This window comes from Malaya genurostris, chromosome 2 (assembly GCF_030247185.1).
Source record: "Malaya genurostris strain Urasoe2022 chromosome 2, Malgen_1.1, whole genome shotgun sequence".
NCBI classification, from domain to species: Eukaryota; Metazoa; Arthropoda; class Insecta; order Diptera; family Culicidae; genus Malaya; species Malaya genurostris.
In genome coordinates, this window is record NC_080571.1 from 346,209,337 (window position 1) to 346,227,511 (window position 18,175).

The window sequence follows — 18,175 nt, forward strand, 5'->3', positions numbered from 1 at the left end:
CCAAACATCAGCCTAACTATTTACATTTCACATTTTACCTTTCAGATGCCGCCTCCATTACGACACCGATTAATTCACCTCGGAAGCATACGGAAGTGAACGGCAATGTGCGCAAACAGCATCAGCATCACCAACAACAACAACAACAACAACAACAACAGCAACAGCAACAACAACAACAGCAACACCAGCAGCATCCACAACAACAGCAGCCAATCCAGCCTCATCCCCGGTGGAATGGAACGTCATCGGTGGCCACATCGGAAGATGGCGAAGAATCGTCCAGTATGCCAGATGAGGAAGATGACACCCACACTATTATTGAGCATCTGAGCTCGGTGCCATCACCGCAGGTTAATGAAATTACATCGCGATCAGCACTGTTCCAGTGGTCACCACCAAGTCCACTACCACCTGCGGAAACATTGCCCTTCAATGTGCACGATCTACACTACGAACTGTTACTCAGTGATCCGGGAAAGGAAAACAAATACAAAAGTATATTCAAGGGTAGTTCGTTGAGCTGTATGGTGCAGGATTTGCGACCGGGCCAGGAATACACGGTTCGACTGCAGGTCTACCTGGACCAACTGCACGGCTCGCCGACGGAAGCCACCGTTTTCAACACACCCGCATGCGAACCGGACGTTCCAAAGATTCCCACTCTAATAGCTAGAACAAAAAATTCACTCCAGCTTCGCTGGAATGCCGCAACGGACAATGGCGCACACATTACCAATTACATTCTCGAGTACGACAACGGAAAGTATAACGGAATGGTTCACCTGATCAATTCCCAAAATTGTGATTTTGTTGAGGTATGTAAAACGAAAGGTAAACAGTTCACGGTGAACAAGCTGCATCCTTCCACGTGTTACATTTTTCGACTGGCGGCGGTGAACGAGTTTGGCCGCAGTGGTTACTCGGATCTGGTGAAATTCAACACCGCCGGCAATCCACCGCTACAGCCATCGCCACCGACATTGCAACATGCAACGGCAACCTCGCTCAAGCTCGCCTGGCAGCGACGTTCGCCGAGTGAGGGTTTCACTCTACAGATGCACGACATAGAACAGGCCTACGGTTTCAAGAACATCTACACCGGAATGGACACCGTGTACGAATGTGTAGGCTTAAGACGAGCAACGACATTCCATTTTAGGATAAAAGCAGAGAACGAAAATGGCCAAAGTCCATTTAGTAAGGAGGTGGTGTTCAAAACACTGCCCTCCTGTCCGGGCCGACCGACGAAACCTCAGGTGAAGGGTAAAATTCACGCCACAGCATTTAAGATCAAATGGGATCAACCGGTCGATACGGGTGGCGCGGAAATAAGTCTCTACCATTTGGAAATCAACTCGTGTTCGATCTTCGAACGGATATACAGTGGCAAAGAGTCGGAAGCGTTAATTGAACGGCTCAGTCCCGGAACTACCTACCAGATTCGGGTACTGTGTGAGGGTCCCGGGGGTATCAGTGCTTTCTCGGAACCGTGTCTGGTGACGACGGAATCGGTACCACCCCGGGCACCACCACGACCGTACTGCAATGGTGCTCCGACGCCGTACGCCGCCTGTCTACTGTGGGATGAACCGGATTACAACGGAGGTCTGTACCAAGCTTATCCTATTCTTCCCAGTCCGTTAGGATACTTATTCTGAATTTTTCTTTCCCCTCTCCACAGGTGCACCTATTCTCGAGTATGAAGTCGAGGTGGAGATGACAAATAAAACGCGGAGTTCCTGCTACCGTGGTAAGGATAAGTTCTGTGTGGTAAAGGATCTAAGGCCGGGTGAACTGTACACGGTACAGGTGCGTGCAATCAATCGTGTTGGAGCGGGTGATTGGTCGGAGGAGTACAGTTTCCATGCCGGTGCGGCACAGCCAAATGCACCGAAAGAACTGCACATTTCCATCAAATCGCCAACTCATCTAGCTGTGATCTGGGACGAACCGCATTGTAACGGGGCACCGATCAGCGAATATATCCTACAGTCAAGTACCGCCAACGATGCCGATGCCGATGCTGCTGAACTGCTCTTCCAGACTGTCTACCACGGTCAGCACCGAACAGCGGAACTGAAAAATCTCGCACCGTTCACCAACTACCATTTCCGGGTGTGTGCGGTTAACAGTGCCGGAAGTTCCCGGTACTCTTCGACATTCTCGCAAAAAACTCCAGCGGCTCCGCCAAATGTCCCCGTTCTAGGGCAGCACAAAATAACGGCCAGAAGTATACTTATCGATTGGGAAACGCCACAATGCAATGGTGCTCCCATTACCTACTATAACATCGAGTGCGGGGATCGTGTGATATCGAGAGACGCCGTATCGACTCTCTGCCGGAATCGAAGCGAACAGGAAGCTCTCAGACAGGACAGTGACCGTACCGAGGGTGACGAAGATGAGGAAGATCAGGAGGAGGAGGAGGAGGAGGAGGACGAATATGACGAAGATGAACTGGAGGAAGAAGTGCCGACGGGGGGTTCAGCCGATGAACAGCGCCGCGAGGAATCGGTATCGAATTTATTAGATAATACGAGTGCTAGTGAGGTTGTCAACATCAACCGCAATGAGTTGCTAATCAATGACCTCCACCCGGAATCGCCGTACAAGTTGAGAATACAGGCTGTAAACGAAATCGGAACTGGTCCGTTCTCGACGTACATCAAATTTACTACCGCACCACTGCCACCAAAACCACCAAAGCTGGAGTGCATTCAGTTTGGGTTCTCGCACCTAAAGTTACGCTGGGGCGAAGGTAAGAACCTAGCCGACCTGGCCCGGTACTACGTGGAGCTGGAAAACAATCGTACGGGCGAGTATCAGAATGTTTACACGGGAACACGGAGCACCTGTAAGGTGATGAAACTACACGAACTGACAGCCTACACTTTCCGGATAGCGGTCGAAACCAAACACGCCGGAATGGGTGACTTCTCGGAGGATTTTGTATTTGTGACGAGTGCCGCAACACCCAACACTATCAAGGCACCGCGGGTGTACATCGAACCGGTCAATGGCAGTGGTAACAGTTCACCTCAGCACCCTCCGTCCTCGGTAAACGGTAGCGTAAGTAATTTGAACACCGCCGTGCTACAAGGCAGTACCCATCTGACCACCGGTGGCCCAACGATCACCGTAGGTTTGCTAACTATCGAATGGCAGTCTAGTCGGAACAATCCATTTTCCGACACGATTGAGTACGTTCTTCATATGGCCAAAACGAAGGATCAAGAATTCCAGGAGGTTTGTAGTTTCTTGCGTACACCGGTTGTACGACTTTCTCCCGAAAACCATTTCCCAGAAAATAAAGCAACGAAGCGTTATCCCCAGAATGTACCGTTCTCCAGAAAACCATATTCACGAAGGTACTAATTAGTAGAAAGATATACAACAGAATGTACCATTCCCCAGAATGCCATCTCCCAGAAGAAGCAAATATCTAGAAACTGTTTGCCCAAAATGGAAAATAATACAGAAACAACATAGGAACAGATATTTTATCAGAAAAGCATCTACTAGAATCAGACGCGTATACATAGGGGGGGGTTTATAGGTTTAAACTCAAACATAGCTTCTTTAAATTGGGTATCTATAGTGTTGTACTTGTTAGTTGGCTTCAATTATAGCAATCTTCGTATTCCAAAAAATGGGTCTTTATTCAGTAAATTCAAAGTACAAAGTGAACATTCTATACACTGAAGTATTTTTTTATGCGAGTTAACGTACCGGATAACTCTGAAAATTCGCATCAAAAACCGCATTTTTCCTTCGTTATTTTTAGAATACCAGAAAAGGTTCAAGTCTTGATGGCATCTGGATCATACGTTTCGGTCGGCTTCTATTTGGTTCCTGATTAGTATTCGACTGAACAATCGGCTGTTTTGTTTCGTTCAGGTTGGAACCACATGATTCCGGCTGAACTGAATCATTGGGATTTGGTTCGTCTTTGGATTCAGGATTTTCTTCAGGTTCTTGGGGCACTGGAATCGGGGTAACTTGCAATCCAAACTCATCAACGAAAATAATGAGTGGAGAATTTTTTTGAGCTTCGTCTTCTTGCTCACTATAGCGATGCTTAATTTGATTTGCATGTGATCTGATGAGTTTCCTTCTCCCATGCCAGTCATTCAGAAGAACGTTAAAGTTTACTTCGCCGATAGCTTCAATGATAACCCCAGAAGCCCATTCCCATTTTGAGTTACTTTGGTGGACCTTTGCATAAACTTTGTTACCGGTCCGAAGTACTGCACCATGCCTGCGGTACTTTGGTCTATTGTACGTGTACTAACAATAGATTGTTTGGATACATTGTTTAATTTAGAGTGACTATAATCAGAGTTGCGACATCTGTTCGTTTGGAATGACAGCTACCAGTTCCAAACGAGCAAACGACCTGTCAATTCAATGTAAAGCTAATGGAATGTTTTGAATTGTTGCCAACATTACGGATGAGATGTCGTCACTCTGGTTATAGGCACTCTAGTTTAATTTACTTATCGTCTTACTTTGAATTTTCTAGTCATAAAGGGTAGTAAATAGTAAACGTTTCGAATATTTTTGAGCAGCAAATGAACAAAAAAGTAATCTTTTAATTCCAAAACAAAAGTGGTTGTACCAGTCTGCGTTGCCAGGTCGTGTATCCAAAAATCTGTATTCGACGCAAAAATTTATCTGTACCATATCGGTATCAGAGTCTCTTCTACATAAGTAGTAGAAAATGTCACCAAGAGGCGAGGAAAAAAAAGGTCTCACGACAACCTTTTCTCATGTCTATTCAAGCTAAAAACCAAAATCGGTACTCATCTGTATGTTTCGTGAGTTATCGGTATTTCGGGAGTACATATCTGGTATAGACGGCAAAAATCTGTATAAATACCGAGAAATCGGTATACCTGGCAACGTTGGTACCAGTTTCCAGTTTTGTTTTATTAGGATTACATGGCTACTTTGATGGAAAACTGCTGTTGTTGAACAGCTTGTCAATTGACATAGTCGTAAAGTGATGAAAAATGCTAGCAGGGTTGTTATTTCGGGAAAACATGTTTTAATGTGACGTTTCTGAATATGAAATAACGCAAAAGTAGAACATGTTATTTCGCTTAAAACATGAAATCAGAGTTAAAACTTGTTTTAACTCATAGTGTGAACATAGTATTATTTAATGCTAACACAACATGTTCGTCATAGATGATTCAGACCGAGACGGCCGAAGGCCGCGAGTGCGCCGGCGACCCGCCGTCGGAAGCGCCGGCCACTGCGGGGGGCAGTGGCGCCGCAGAAATCACCTCTGTCTAGTGGCGGGCGTTTGCCCGGATTACCCAAAGCTAGGGGCTATCCCTCAGTTAAAGTCCGAACGAGCGGCAGCGAGGACCCGGCGCCTTCCAGCAAGAACACCCGGCCATATAATAAAGAATTTCGCTGTACCAGCTTAAACCCGCCTGATGGTTTGTTTGTTAGAAGGGTGCATCTTACTCATTTCAGACCTTCAGGGAGAAACACAAAGCTTCCCCCGCGTGACTCAGGTTGGCAATCCACTCCATCATCCAGTCATTCACTTGAAAGATACCCTGATGCACTCCCTGCCCCTCCCCGTTGTCGATATAATTGAGCATAATACAATATAATATAATATAAATGAATATAAAAAAATATAATATAATACAATACAATATAATACATCACATCCTAATGCAATACAAAACAATATAATATGATATAATTAAATAAACTTAACACAATATAATAGAATATAATATTGTTAAACACAATATAACATAATAAAATATAATATAACATAATATATGTTGATGTGGCCAAAGAGATGATTTCCAACGCAGATAGTGACCCCACATTCATCGAATGCATCACAACTGGTGATGAGGTGTGGATCTATGAATATGACGTCGAAACCGCACGCAATCGACCGAATGGCGCTTAAAAGGCGAGCCGTTGTTCTAAATTTTCATCCATTATAAAAATCGCCACACGAAAACTTTTCAATTTCTTTGTATAGACGTCAAACAATAACTAATCGTACGATATGCGTCAAAATTTGACAGAATGTGTATAAAAGTGTTGCCAACGTTGAGAGAATAAAAGTTTACCGATTGGACAAGCGCGGGAATTTTAAAACGAAAATTCCGGTTCTTTTTTTTATCATAAGGTATGGAATAATATGCTATGATACAATGTATAACAGTTGATGTCGCAGTGTAAGTTATGCTCTTCTTTCGTCGCAGTTCTGCAGGAAATATATTTCTTTTTTGATAATAATAATAATAATAATAATAATAATAATAATAATAATTATTATTATTATTATTATAATAATAAAAACAACAATATATAATACAATGTATTATAATTCAGTTCAATATATAACAAATAATGCAACAAACAATAGAACCACATGTTGCAATATACTATGATAAATATTGCACTTTAGGATGGGCTTCAAAGTACAAGTCATTTCGCACCCTCTCATTCTGCTACTAACGCAGAAGGCGATAGCACCCAGTCGACGCCGTTCTATTGACCAAATGTCATCATAGACGCTCGGGGAGGCATGAGATAGGAACTTGTGAGGACTTAGTTATCTCACCATTTGACGACCACGATCTGTTATGCCATATGATCAGTATGCCAAACGGTACAATATTCAATATTCTAGCGACTAATGCCATCGGGTATATGGTTTTCTGGACTTTGGTACATTCTGGGATTTTTTTCTTCTGGATTTTATTGCTTTCTAGAGTTTGTATTTCTGGAGATTAGTACTTTATGGGCAATGAATTTCTGGGGAAAAAGCTTCGGTTTTTTATGTTCTGGAGAATAGTTTTCGGGGAAATGTTATAGAACCGCGTACACCAAAAAAAAGCTCAATAATTAATCATAATTTTCCACATGCGACGTCTAGGTTTACCGGGGTCCAGAAACGCGTCACACTATCCAGAATCTGTGCTATGGAGTCAGTTACCTTTTCAAGGTATGTCCGATCCGAATTCGTTCCAACGGCGAAGAAATCTACGGCCAATTTTCACCGGTGTTGCATCACCAGCTGACGCCTCATCGGAACTCGACGAGTTCGCACGGTTACTCGCGTCACGGTGGTCACGACGAGGTGGACGGTTCTTCGTGTTCTTCAACGCGAACGCTCTTTGCCGGCAACGTGGTGAACAGCCGAGGTGAACTCATCCTGGCCAATGCTTCCGCCGGTACTGCTCATCATCACGGTGGTTCGGGAGCGTACGGCAGCCATCATCAGGGAAATCCAAATGGAAACACTGCGACCCAAGCTCTGCTTCATCTACCGAAAGGTAACCTGATGCAAACGATTTCCGAACTGTTCGAAGCAGACTCTAGCAAAGCGGTTCTGTTCGTTTTCATCTTCATTGTGCTGTCGATGATTGTCGCCGCTTGTTTGAAGTAACGCCCCAATTGCTGCTGGGCGGTAGAGCAAAGAACGTTTCGCGGGAACCGTAATACCTAATCTAATCGGTAATCATGATGTGGTGGACACTGTCTAATTGCCTTTTTCGGCTACGGAACTACAGATTAATTTACTTTCCGCTGTGCATTTCAATTATCATTGTCACAAGTGCTACTCGATTGATACTAATAATAGCAGTCATTTATTGTCCAATTCAGCCGAAAACAACAACAACAACAACAACAACCACAACAGAAAACATCGTAAGTAGAATATGCAGAGGTAAGGGAGGAAAATTATTTAACAAGAAAAAAAATTGCTGTCACTGTTATCACTGCTATCACTACTACTCTTTACGGCTAATAACTAAACTGGGTAAATTAGAAAGAAATAATATTACAAGTACATAGCTAAATTGTGTTGTAAATTGTGGAACGATAATTGCATGCAATTCTCTCTCCTCCCCAGTGTTTGGAACTATTTGAAAACAAAAACAGATTGTCATGCAAATCGTAGGAAATGAAATGAATGAAATTACGAAAAAGGGTAACAGATAGATAACAACAAATATTCTATGTTAAATTTGCTATATTGTTTATGTTACAATTATTCTCATTATTAAAAGCAACAAAAAAAAGTGTAACGAAATGCGGAACGAATGTGCAGGCTCACTTAGAAAAGAAGAAAACACACGTTGGGGATATTTATAAACACAATAAGAAAAAAAATGAAAAGCTAGAGTGTCCTTATTATACGCTTAAGGAGAACAAAACACAGAAATGGTTTGTTGTTCCGGAGAGTCGCGCCTACACAACACAAGGGGATGGTTTAGTTTTTGTTTTCTGATTCGGTTTTCTGGCGCATTGTGCTTAGTTCATTTGCCTTTAGTTTTTGGTTCTGGAATATGCAAACTCGCGAACGAACAAAAGGCAAACGTCGAACGCTCTGCTTGATCTGATCGATGGCTAGACAAAAACCTAACATAAGAGAAAAACAAGGAAATCTATAGTATTATTAATTATAAAATGAGCAGGAAGAGGTGCAAGGTCATTCTTACATAGCAAAAGCACAGACAAGCTGACAGACAAACAAACAAACAAACAGACAGACAGATAGGAAAGCCTCTCAACAGAATGGATAAAGAGTAAACATAGTTCTATCGTAATATTCAACTCACTATTAGCTATTACAGAAACAAAATACTTTCTACTTGAAACGAGAACGGAACAAACAAAAAAAAACCAACCATTTAAAGTAAAACATCGAGGAAATTGAATGCATTCCATAGAAGCTCTTTTTTTTAATTATTACGTTTTACAATTTGATCTATTACAGGCAATATACTTAGAACACGAAAAATCAAAACTGATAAACAAAACAAAAAAAACCCTATGCTTAAGAAGAGTTCTCTTGATTGGTAAGCTCACACACATAGCAGAAACAAATTTTATCAACACACACACACGTGAGAATCATCGCCGCTAACCCAAGAAACTTACTAACAAAACAACCGAGACAAACTAACACAAGCGCGCGATGGTGATGATGAATGTATGCTAAAACTACCGCAGATCTGATTCAATTACCAACCGAGTGCGTAGATGTACTGAGTGCGGATTACCGGTCTAAATTTACCTCAGTTCAGTTGTAAGTTGCTGCGAACCGAACAGAACAGATGACAGAACAGCCGATAGTGATAGAGGTGATGAATTTAATTCCAAGTGATGGCAGCAGGTTTAGCTACATGCAAGTGGTTGAAATTTTTTGTTCAAAACAGATGGTCAAGTTTCACAACGAAGTGTGACGTGGGAAGTATGCTTTGTTTGCTATAGTCGTCAAACATAATTACAAATATCAATTATTGGGGTTTAGACGACCAGTTTTGATATGCTTCCCGAATTCGTGAAACTGTGTTTCGAAACTGTCAAATTTTGCAGATGTTAGACATCTCAAGTCACAAGTTTATAATAGACAAAATTAGCTACCCAATGATTTCAACTTTGAAATGCATACTCGATACCGTAGAATACAACTAGAGCTTCACGTCTGTTTTTTTTTCTCGAACCTTGTTAACTTGATCTACGGAACGGCAGTTTTAATGCATAAAAGAGGGCATGAAAGGGTAAGTTTTCAATCGGTTGACTACAACCAGTTCGGGAAATGTGAGAGCTGGATATCTTGTTAATATGATGTCTTTGCTACTACATTGGGTTACAGAACCCGAATATTCTGATTTAGCAGAGTTGTGGGACTACAGCTTCCAGATTGGACAGAGCAACAGCAAATCGATTCTTGATTTTCTGATAATTTTTTTTAAAGATATTATTATTCAGGCCTTTTTGCGTACAAGCTTTACGTGGCCGATTGAGCCGATTTTTTAAATATTTTTTTGAGTTGGATCTCGTCACCCTTTTTCTAGGGGAAGAAAAGCTTCCATTTCCCTCCTGCGAGGATTGAGGGGCAGTTTGTTCGTGGTTCGTCTCGTCATCCATTGCCGCATCGATGGTATTATTGTCGATTTCCGTCTTCTTTTCGTTGCTAGTTGCTGTAGATGCACCTTGTTGTACGTTGGTTGCAATTGTTGGTTGGTTGGAGGGTAAGTTGTTAACTACAGCTGGTTCTTTGTTCTATAGGGGATGATGATGGATTCGTTGAAGGGTTGGTGACTTCATTGTTGTTGGTGGCTGTCACAGGTGTACTGAGGTTGCTTGGGGTTGGTGTGAAGGAAGCACCGTTGTCCTTTGGTGTAGTTGTCTCCTTGTCCAGTTTATCACATGGCTTACCGTAGTGGACAGCTTTTTGGCAATATTGATATGTGGCCATCTGATTGTCATAGGTAACAAGTGATTTGCACGGGATTCTTGTATCCTGACCGAAAGCCACATAAGAAGGCATAGCCTTCTTCAAGCGCATGCGTAACAAACGTACGCCATTTAGAATACCGGGGAAAAGGTTCTTCCACTTTTCTTTTTCGATAGAAAGAATCTCTCCGTATTGGGACATGATTTTGCGAATATAAGGATCGATGACGCTTGAGGGAAGATCATGCACACGCACTTCAATAGCACTATTTTCCATACATACTGGAATGTTTTACTGAATGTTTTCGTGCTCCACATAGTGCACATTGTTATTGTCTTTTGCGAATAAAATTTCATCCAACTCTTTATAAAACTGGATGTAAACAACATTATTTGTCTTATTGCATTGAAGTAAATGCACACGTTTAATGTCAAGATGCATTTGCTCCTTAAGCAAACCTTCAAGTTCTCGTATCGAAGGTCGAATTTTGCACTGCCTGAAGTCAACAACAATTGTATTCTTTCGTGTCGGCGGTAGCTTTAGTTCGTTTGGTTCACTCATTTTTGTCATATCAGCGAGGTTCTGTTTGGCACACGAGTCTCGTAAGTTTGAGATTTTACATTGCATTTGCTATTGCATTTGCTATTCTAGTTCAGGCAACATTCAATAGTCCGGGCAGTATTTAGCAACTTCACTTATGCTAAGACCAATGATTCAAATTAGGTTTAGAAACTATTGACCTTTTGATTCTACACATTTTGCCCATCTGCCAAAATAAACAATTTTCTTCCGAGCCAAGTCATTCGACGAATAATTTTATGATTTCTTCAAAATTGGTGAAACATTGTTCTACAAATGAGTGAGAGAATCTCATCGATTAAAAATCAAATATGGATCAGGGCCATTTCGCCGAAATGGTTATTTCACCGAATGACATTTCGCCGAATGCCTTTTTTGCCGAAATCCATTTCGCAGAAAGGGTCATTCCGCCGAATCCGGAAATCGTCTTAAAATCGTAATAAGAATTGATTTAAAATAAAGACAAATGAGAGATGATACTGTTAACGCCCGATTTGTTGACCTAGAATTGTACTTCTTGAATATAGATTGATTCATAAACCTCAGAACGGAGTTCCCAAGAAAACTTGTTGACTATTAGCTACTAAGCATCAAATCAATTGCATATATGTATCTACCAGGCAAATGTATGTGGTATTTTCCATTTATTAAGTGAAAATGAAAAAAATATCTAATGCGGATACGCCACATCGTTTTGGTTCATGTGCTGTCCGACCTCGCCACCGCTCGTTCGGACCTAACTAAAGCAACAACAAACACTAGCTTTGAGTAGATCGGGCAAACGAGGCGGTTACAGATTTGTATGCAAGAGGCCGGCGTCGGCTCGGCGGCTTTGTGCCGCCGAACCATCTTGGCTTCGGTTATGTGGCTGCGCCACATCAGTTATACAGGAGACATAACATACAGAAGACATGACCCTTTCGGCAAAATGACCCTTTCGCAAAATGACCCTTTCGGCGAAATGACGCTTTCGGCGAAATTACCCTTTCGGCGAAATAACCTATTCGGCGAAACGACTTTCGGCGAAATGGCATTCGGCGAAATGACTCGCTCCCATCAAATATTAGTCGGACATGTATAGATCAGTAGAGTACGGCGGATGCGATAATATTTCCCAACTAAGTTCGTTTAACCCTTTCACGACCATAAGATGTGCAGGACGAAATATGTCAGTACAAGACAAACAAGACGATTCTGCAATCCGACGGATTTGTGATACGAACGAATCTACACTTTCGTTCGAGTTCGAATTTTGCATTCTCTATTCCGTTCGACTTGTATGATTCATTCGACTTTCGTTCGAGAACAGTTGAAATTTCGAACACTAACCATCAAAGCTGTCAACACTACTTACACGTTTTATAATATTTATATTATTCATTTCTTAGTAAACGAAACCGTCACACTTGTATAAACAAATTTTAACGATTCTAAACCGAACAGAAGTAATACGTACGCAAGTCGATCGAGTAATGTTCGAAAATTTAACAACTCGAACGAATTATATTCGAGTTCATACCAAACTCGAACGGAATGCAGAATGGAAATTGTACATTCGATCGTCGTTTCCAAAAAATAACCAAAAAGTTTATATTTGTCTAAAAAAAATCTTGCAAAAATTCGTTTTTACGATCTTTAAACTTTGAGCCATCCCGCGAAATATTTCAATTTTTATATGAATTTTGACAGTCGAGCAGTTATTTTGTTTTTGTCGGAAATATCCCTGCTCGAAAGCATGGTTATTTTTGACAGATCGATAGTTGTTTTCCGACACTGAAAAAACATTTTTAAAAATTCTAATTTCTGATCTTTAGTGAAAGCTACTAATGTGAATTTTTTTCTTCAGACTTTCAGTCATAAAGAATACCTCAATAAAAAGTTTGAATACATTACCAAGCCAAGTTTTTCTCGAGGATTTTCGTACGTTCTCTGTATTGCAATTATAATACCTCTTGGTATCATTTTATTTTCAGTATAAAATAAACCCAGATAACTTTTCATCCATCAAACTTTGAAATGGGTCGGGGTTGGTTCTAACCACACCACAAAAAAATAACTGCTCGTCTGTAAAATTTTGAATAAACGTTAAAATTGTTCCGGAGATGTCACGGCCACTGAGCAAATGCAGCAGCTGAATGTTTTATACGGGCGATCCATAATAGAACAAAAACTGGAACAAACGGTATCTCCAGCAAACCGTTTATTTATTCGAACAGTTCTATTGTCAAATTTAAAAATGGTATACGTTGCCGTTCTAAATTTTGTATTTTTGGAACACGAGTAAATCGCTACTGGGGCTGTCAGTTTTTCTTGTTATAATTTCCAGATTTAAATTTGAAAACTGACATAAATTTTGCATCTAGAACTGGAACACTCCTGAACATGCCCTAAATGTAGTATTGTACCATAAATAAAATACATCCAGATTTCCCAGTGTAATAGTAATGTAATTGAGCAGCCGGTGACACCAAAAGTGGTGCCGTTTGGTGTAGAATGGGTGCGTGAATGCTCCTAAAATGCATGTTGTACTTGCACACCAGGAGAGTCACAGTAGGCCTTGCCCAAAACTGTAAGTGAAAAAGTTTCCTGTCAAATGTTTGATTTTTTTGCGTGTCTGTTTTACGATTAATTAATCCTGAGGATAATCACCCCGATTCTGTAATCCGACGGATTTGTGATACGAACGAATCTATACTTTCGTTCGAGTTCGAATTTTGCATTCTTTATTCCGGTCGACTTGAATGATTGGATCGACTCTCGTTCGGGATCACTTGAAATTTCGAACACTAACCATCAAAGCTGTCAACACTACTTACACGTTCTATATTATTTATTTAATTCATTTCTTAGTAAACGAAACCGTCACACTTGTATAAACCAATTAGAACGATTCTAAACCAAACAGAAGTAATACGTACGCAAGTCGATCGAGTAATGTTCGAAAATTGAACAACTCGAACGAATGATATTCGAGTTCATACCCAACTCGAACGGAATGCAGAATGGAAATTGCACATTCGATCGGAATATTTCGAATCGATCGATGTACAGAATCGGGGTGAATATTTGAAATGGTTTTGTCCAATGTAAGCATTCTCATTTCTACTGGTTGATGGGGCACAGGGTGTGTTTTTTTTCTTTTGCGTTCGAATAAGTAAGAACAAATTCAGCTGCTAGTTCCATATGGAATATCTATAAAGAGCAGAAACTGGAACAAACGTATCTCCAGCAAGCCGTTCTAGTTTATTCGACCAGTTCTTCTGTCAAATTTAAAACTAGTCTACGATGCGTTCTACTTTTTGTATATACTTGAAACACGAGTAAAACACTGCTGGTGTTGCCAGTTTTTCTTGTTATAAAATTCAGATTTAAATTTTGTAACTGACATAAATTATGCATCTAGAACTAGAACACTACTGAATATGCCCTAAGGCAGATATTTTTTTTTGGATCGCACTTTTCAATGTGACCTTTATTAATACCGGTTTCGTTTATTGATCAGAGCAGCCCGAGGGCTGACCCAGAGTGGCCCAAACAACTTTTGAGATGTTTGTTTTAGCAACCTCGGTTTGCTCAAGATCAGACTCCAAATGCGTAGCTCCGCTCTGAAAATTTTCTCGGGTCAAACCACCACTACATCCATGCGAGCTTGTTTATTATTTTCTTTTTCTATGCGTTGTTGTTTAGAGCGCTTACCACGTGTACGTTTTACTCTGAGTCAGAGTCGTCCGCTTGTAGGTTCAAAAACGAAAACGGTACAAGATGGTCCTTGGTATCATGTTTTTTCGATCGTTGATGGATGATGGCTTTCCATATATAATATACACTACCTGCTGGTGTAATTGACACTGATTTCGAAATTTCTCTGTGGTTGCTGACAGGTATTAAAGTCCTCGATCAAAAGCCTGTCATTCTGAGCTGAAGACCCTGTGAATGATGAAAGTTCAATTGTACAATTTGTCAAGAGCGTCGTCACAACGAAACAACACGGAATGCATTTATTTTTCATAGCATTTTTTGTTTAGGCTCATTTGTGCTTCGGCTTGGCGTGACCGTTAAACAATGAAAAACATATTTTTGTTGTTGAATCTCAATGGTCATATTCTTTCTTGGAGGAGAGGCGTTCGATCCTGCATATCTGTTATCTGCGGTATTTTGCAGTATCCATGTTTTTGTTCATACTTAACTCCTTCAAAATTTTAGTCCTGAACTCAGGCGTTAGTTAAATTTTACTCAGTGATCTATTTCCCATACAGAGCAAGCAAACGCTTTAATGCAGCGTTTGCAAGACACTCTTTTATGTGCTACATTCACTTCACGCTAGATTATCATATTCGCCCTTATTCTGAATAACGACGTATTGATTTTTCGATCGAATCATAGCTACCTTTGATTTTGCTAGCGTTATGGGGAATACAAATTAAATACGAGCGAAAAAAACGATACGACGTTATTCAGAATAAGGGCGATTGTCTTGTTTTATTCCGAGCGAACTCACGTGTGAAATTAACGATGTGGAAATAAAGTTGTCTTTTACACTTATGAAAATCATGAGAAGTGTTCAAATTGTTCTAGTTTGAATATTTCTCAAATAGGCAGGATATCTGTTATCTATGGTATTTTGTAATATCATACGTCGAATTATTCATGTACAATACGGTTGGGTTTCAATCGAGTGATTACATAGTAATCAATTCGCACACTCTCATTCTGCTACTGCCGCAGAAGACGATAGCACTCAATCGACACCGTTCTATTGAATAACTATTATCATAGACACACACGGGGAGGCATGAGATAGGAACTTGTGAGCACCTTGTGACGACCTTCAGGTGAACCAACAAAATCGACTCAGTAATAATTGAATCCGAATATGCATTCCCTTGCTGTCACTTGGACTGAACCTTCATCACAAACTATCTGCACCGAAACCCCGTTCGCAATTAATACAGGTAAAACTTAGGAAGCTATTACTAGAGAAGAACGCTCGCTCACGTATACATTTAACGCGTATTTTAGAATATCACCGTATCATCTCTCTTTAATTAGCTGTTCCATGTGCAATTTTATCTTTTTGTTTTTCAATTAGATATCCTGTGGACATTCGGGTCTTTAATTTTACTTGTGTTCCATAGTTTTTTTTTCTGTTTGTTTATGTTTCTTAAGGTATAGTTTTATTTACAAAACGGGATGCTACCGTGTGGGACGAACACAAACCGAACACTACTTGCATGCACCCTACTGAATGAATGCATTCTTACCTGTAGTAGAGCATATGAATTTTATTTTTTTAATATTATTCTGTACGATTCCGTTGTTGTTTAGTTTTATCTTTCCCCGCAAAGACGAAGTATGCAATATGAGATATAAGCCGTGCATTTGACATTTTTTTTTATTTTTACGTTATCTAAAATTAATGCAAATGATATTTACATTGTATTATTATAATTTTGTTTTCTCTAGAAAATCCTCTCACCGTTTATTTTACTCTTAAATATACATATAAAAATATTTCCATATATTTGCTTCCATTACAACGTAGCTAAGCGAATTAGTGTTACAAACGATGCTGACAGCAACAAAACAGTGCACACATTGATGAACAAAATTTTAATATACATGCGTTATACGACGATGTTATGAAAGTATGAGAGAAGGTCTTAGCACTGAGCAAGAATTCGTTTGCAGCAATCGACAATTACAATTACAACAAACATGCCAAGTGAGATGATGATGACAACTGACAAACAATTCGGAAAACAAAAAGGGAAATCAGGTTATAAGGAGGGACCCGCGCAGTAAACTGAAAATGTAATGTAACTTTCAATATTGTTGTTTTATTTTTCTAGTGTACAAGCAAACGAAAGCTATCTCGAACCGATGCTGAAAAACTAACTACAGGTGAAATAAAAGCTCACGTAAATAAGTTTGTGTGGACGAAAAAAAAGCTAGCTGATCAAAAGCGAAGCCTAACTAATTGTAAAACCTACTATTGTGTACGCCACTCTATTTTTGTTATATTTCCAACACTGTGTTATTTGTATATATGAACAAAAAAAAAATAATAGGAAAATGGAAAACGAGACATTTTGTTTCATTTTCCGCTGAAACAGGTTACTAGTGACAAATCAGAAACGGATTAACGACATGCCGGTCGGATGATATATAGGAAATAATTGCGACGATGACCAGCATCAGAAGGAAATAATAAGAAACGTAAAACTAGGTTTCTTGTATTTAAAATAAAAAAAAACTGCTATTCAAGTAAATGGATATGTAAAAACAAACTATTCTATTGAACAATGGTAAAAAGGTAAAACGATGATACACAACAAAATAAAATAAAAACAATTAACAATTGAGAAAACGTCAAACAAATATTACTGAAAGTATATACATGATTATATTAATGATGGGGGTATAGTTATTGTATAAATTTTACTAAACACGCTCTTTCCGTTAGAATGGATATGAAATGAAAAAAAAATATTTTTACAAAAAATAAACACCTTTATATCTCATTTTTATTACATTTATGATTATTTGTTTATTAGAAATGTTATATTTTGTATTTTTAAATATTCTGTTTCACTTTTTCTTTTCAATAAAATGAAAAAAAAAACAACTATTGGAAACAAAACAACAAAGTAGGATAGTGGCCGAGCTAAGCAAAAACAAAATAACAAAAAAAAAATGGAACGTTATATGATTATGATAATACCGTAGTGGAACGAAGCCGCAAAAACCGAGCTAGCTATCCATGATGATGATGGTTTGAGCAAGAGTTTGCAGCAAACTGATTGATGAAGTGAAAATGAAATTGATCGCGCAGAAACGAGAAATCTGAAACGGTAATATTACACTAAACATATATGGAAACAACTGATGGAATAATGTATAACAAAAAATATTATTGCAACAAGGACACACATACATATAAACAATTAAAAAAGTGGAAAATAATTAAAATATATATGTTAAAAGTGGACATTAAGTATATAAACAACAAAATATCTTAATATATATGAACAATATTTAATTTAACAGAAATATATTTTATGTAAAAAATACTCTTACTGTGTGTTTGTTTAGCTTATCCCAAATCCCACTGTCTGGCGAGCGGTTTACCAAACAAAGAGTTTCTCCATGTTTTGTTAACATATACAAAAACTATTATCCTGGACTGGAGTAAGGACTGTATTCGAACACCAACAATGATCACCAAAAATTCATTTTCGGATATAGGCAATAGGTGCTTCTGGACAAATTCTTCCTTGAATATTTAGCCATTGATGTTGTCGGTCAATTTGTACAGCTTGTTGAGTTTGCCACAATCACAGATCGCCTGCCACACCAAGC

The 18,175-nt window shown here is 39.5% G+C and overlaps 1 protein-coding gene across 6 annotated transcripts in view; it reads left to right on the plus strand.

Annotated features, from left to right (window-relative positions):
• LOC131431977 (fibronectin type-III domain-containing protein 3A) overlaps nucleotides 1-17,855 on the plus strand; it is a 157,425-nt gene extending 139,570 nt beyond the window's left edge. For all 6 annotated transcript variants that reach the window (XM_058597975.1, XM_058597976.1, XM_058597977.1 and 3 more), the window contains 3 exons: nucleotides 46-1,608; nucleotides 1,685-3,249; nucleotides 6,923-17,855. In XM_058597975.1, the coding sequence (XP_058453958.1) occupies nucleotides 46-1,608; nucleotides 1,685-3,249; nucleotides 6,923-7,435 (3,641 nt within the window). In that variant the 3' untranslated portion in view covers nucleotides 7,436-17,855. The remainder of the gene's footprint in view (nucleotides 1-45; nucleotides 1,609-1,684; nucleotides 3,250-6,922) is intronic.
• The last annotated feature ends 320 nt before the right edge of the window (nucleotides 17,856-18,175 follow it).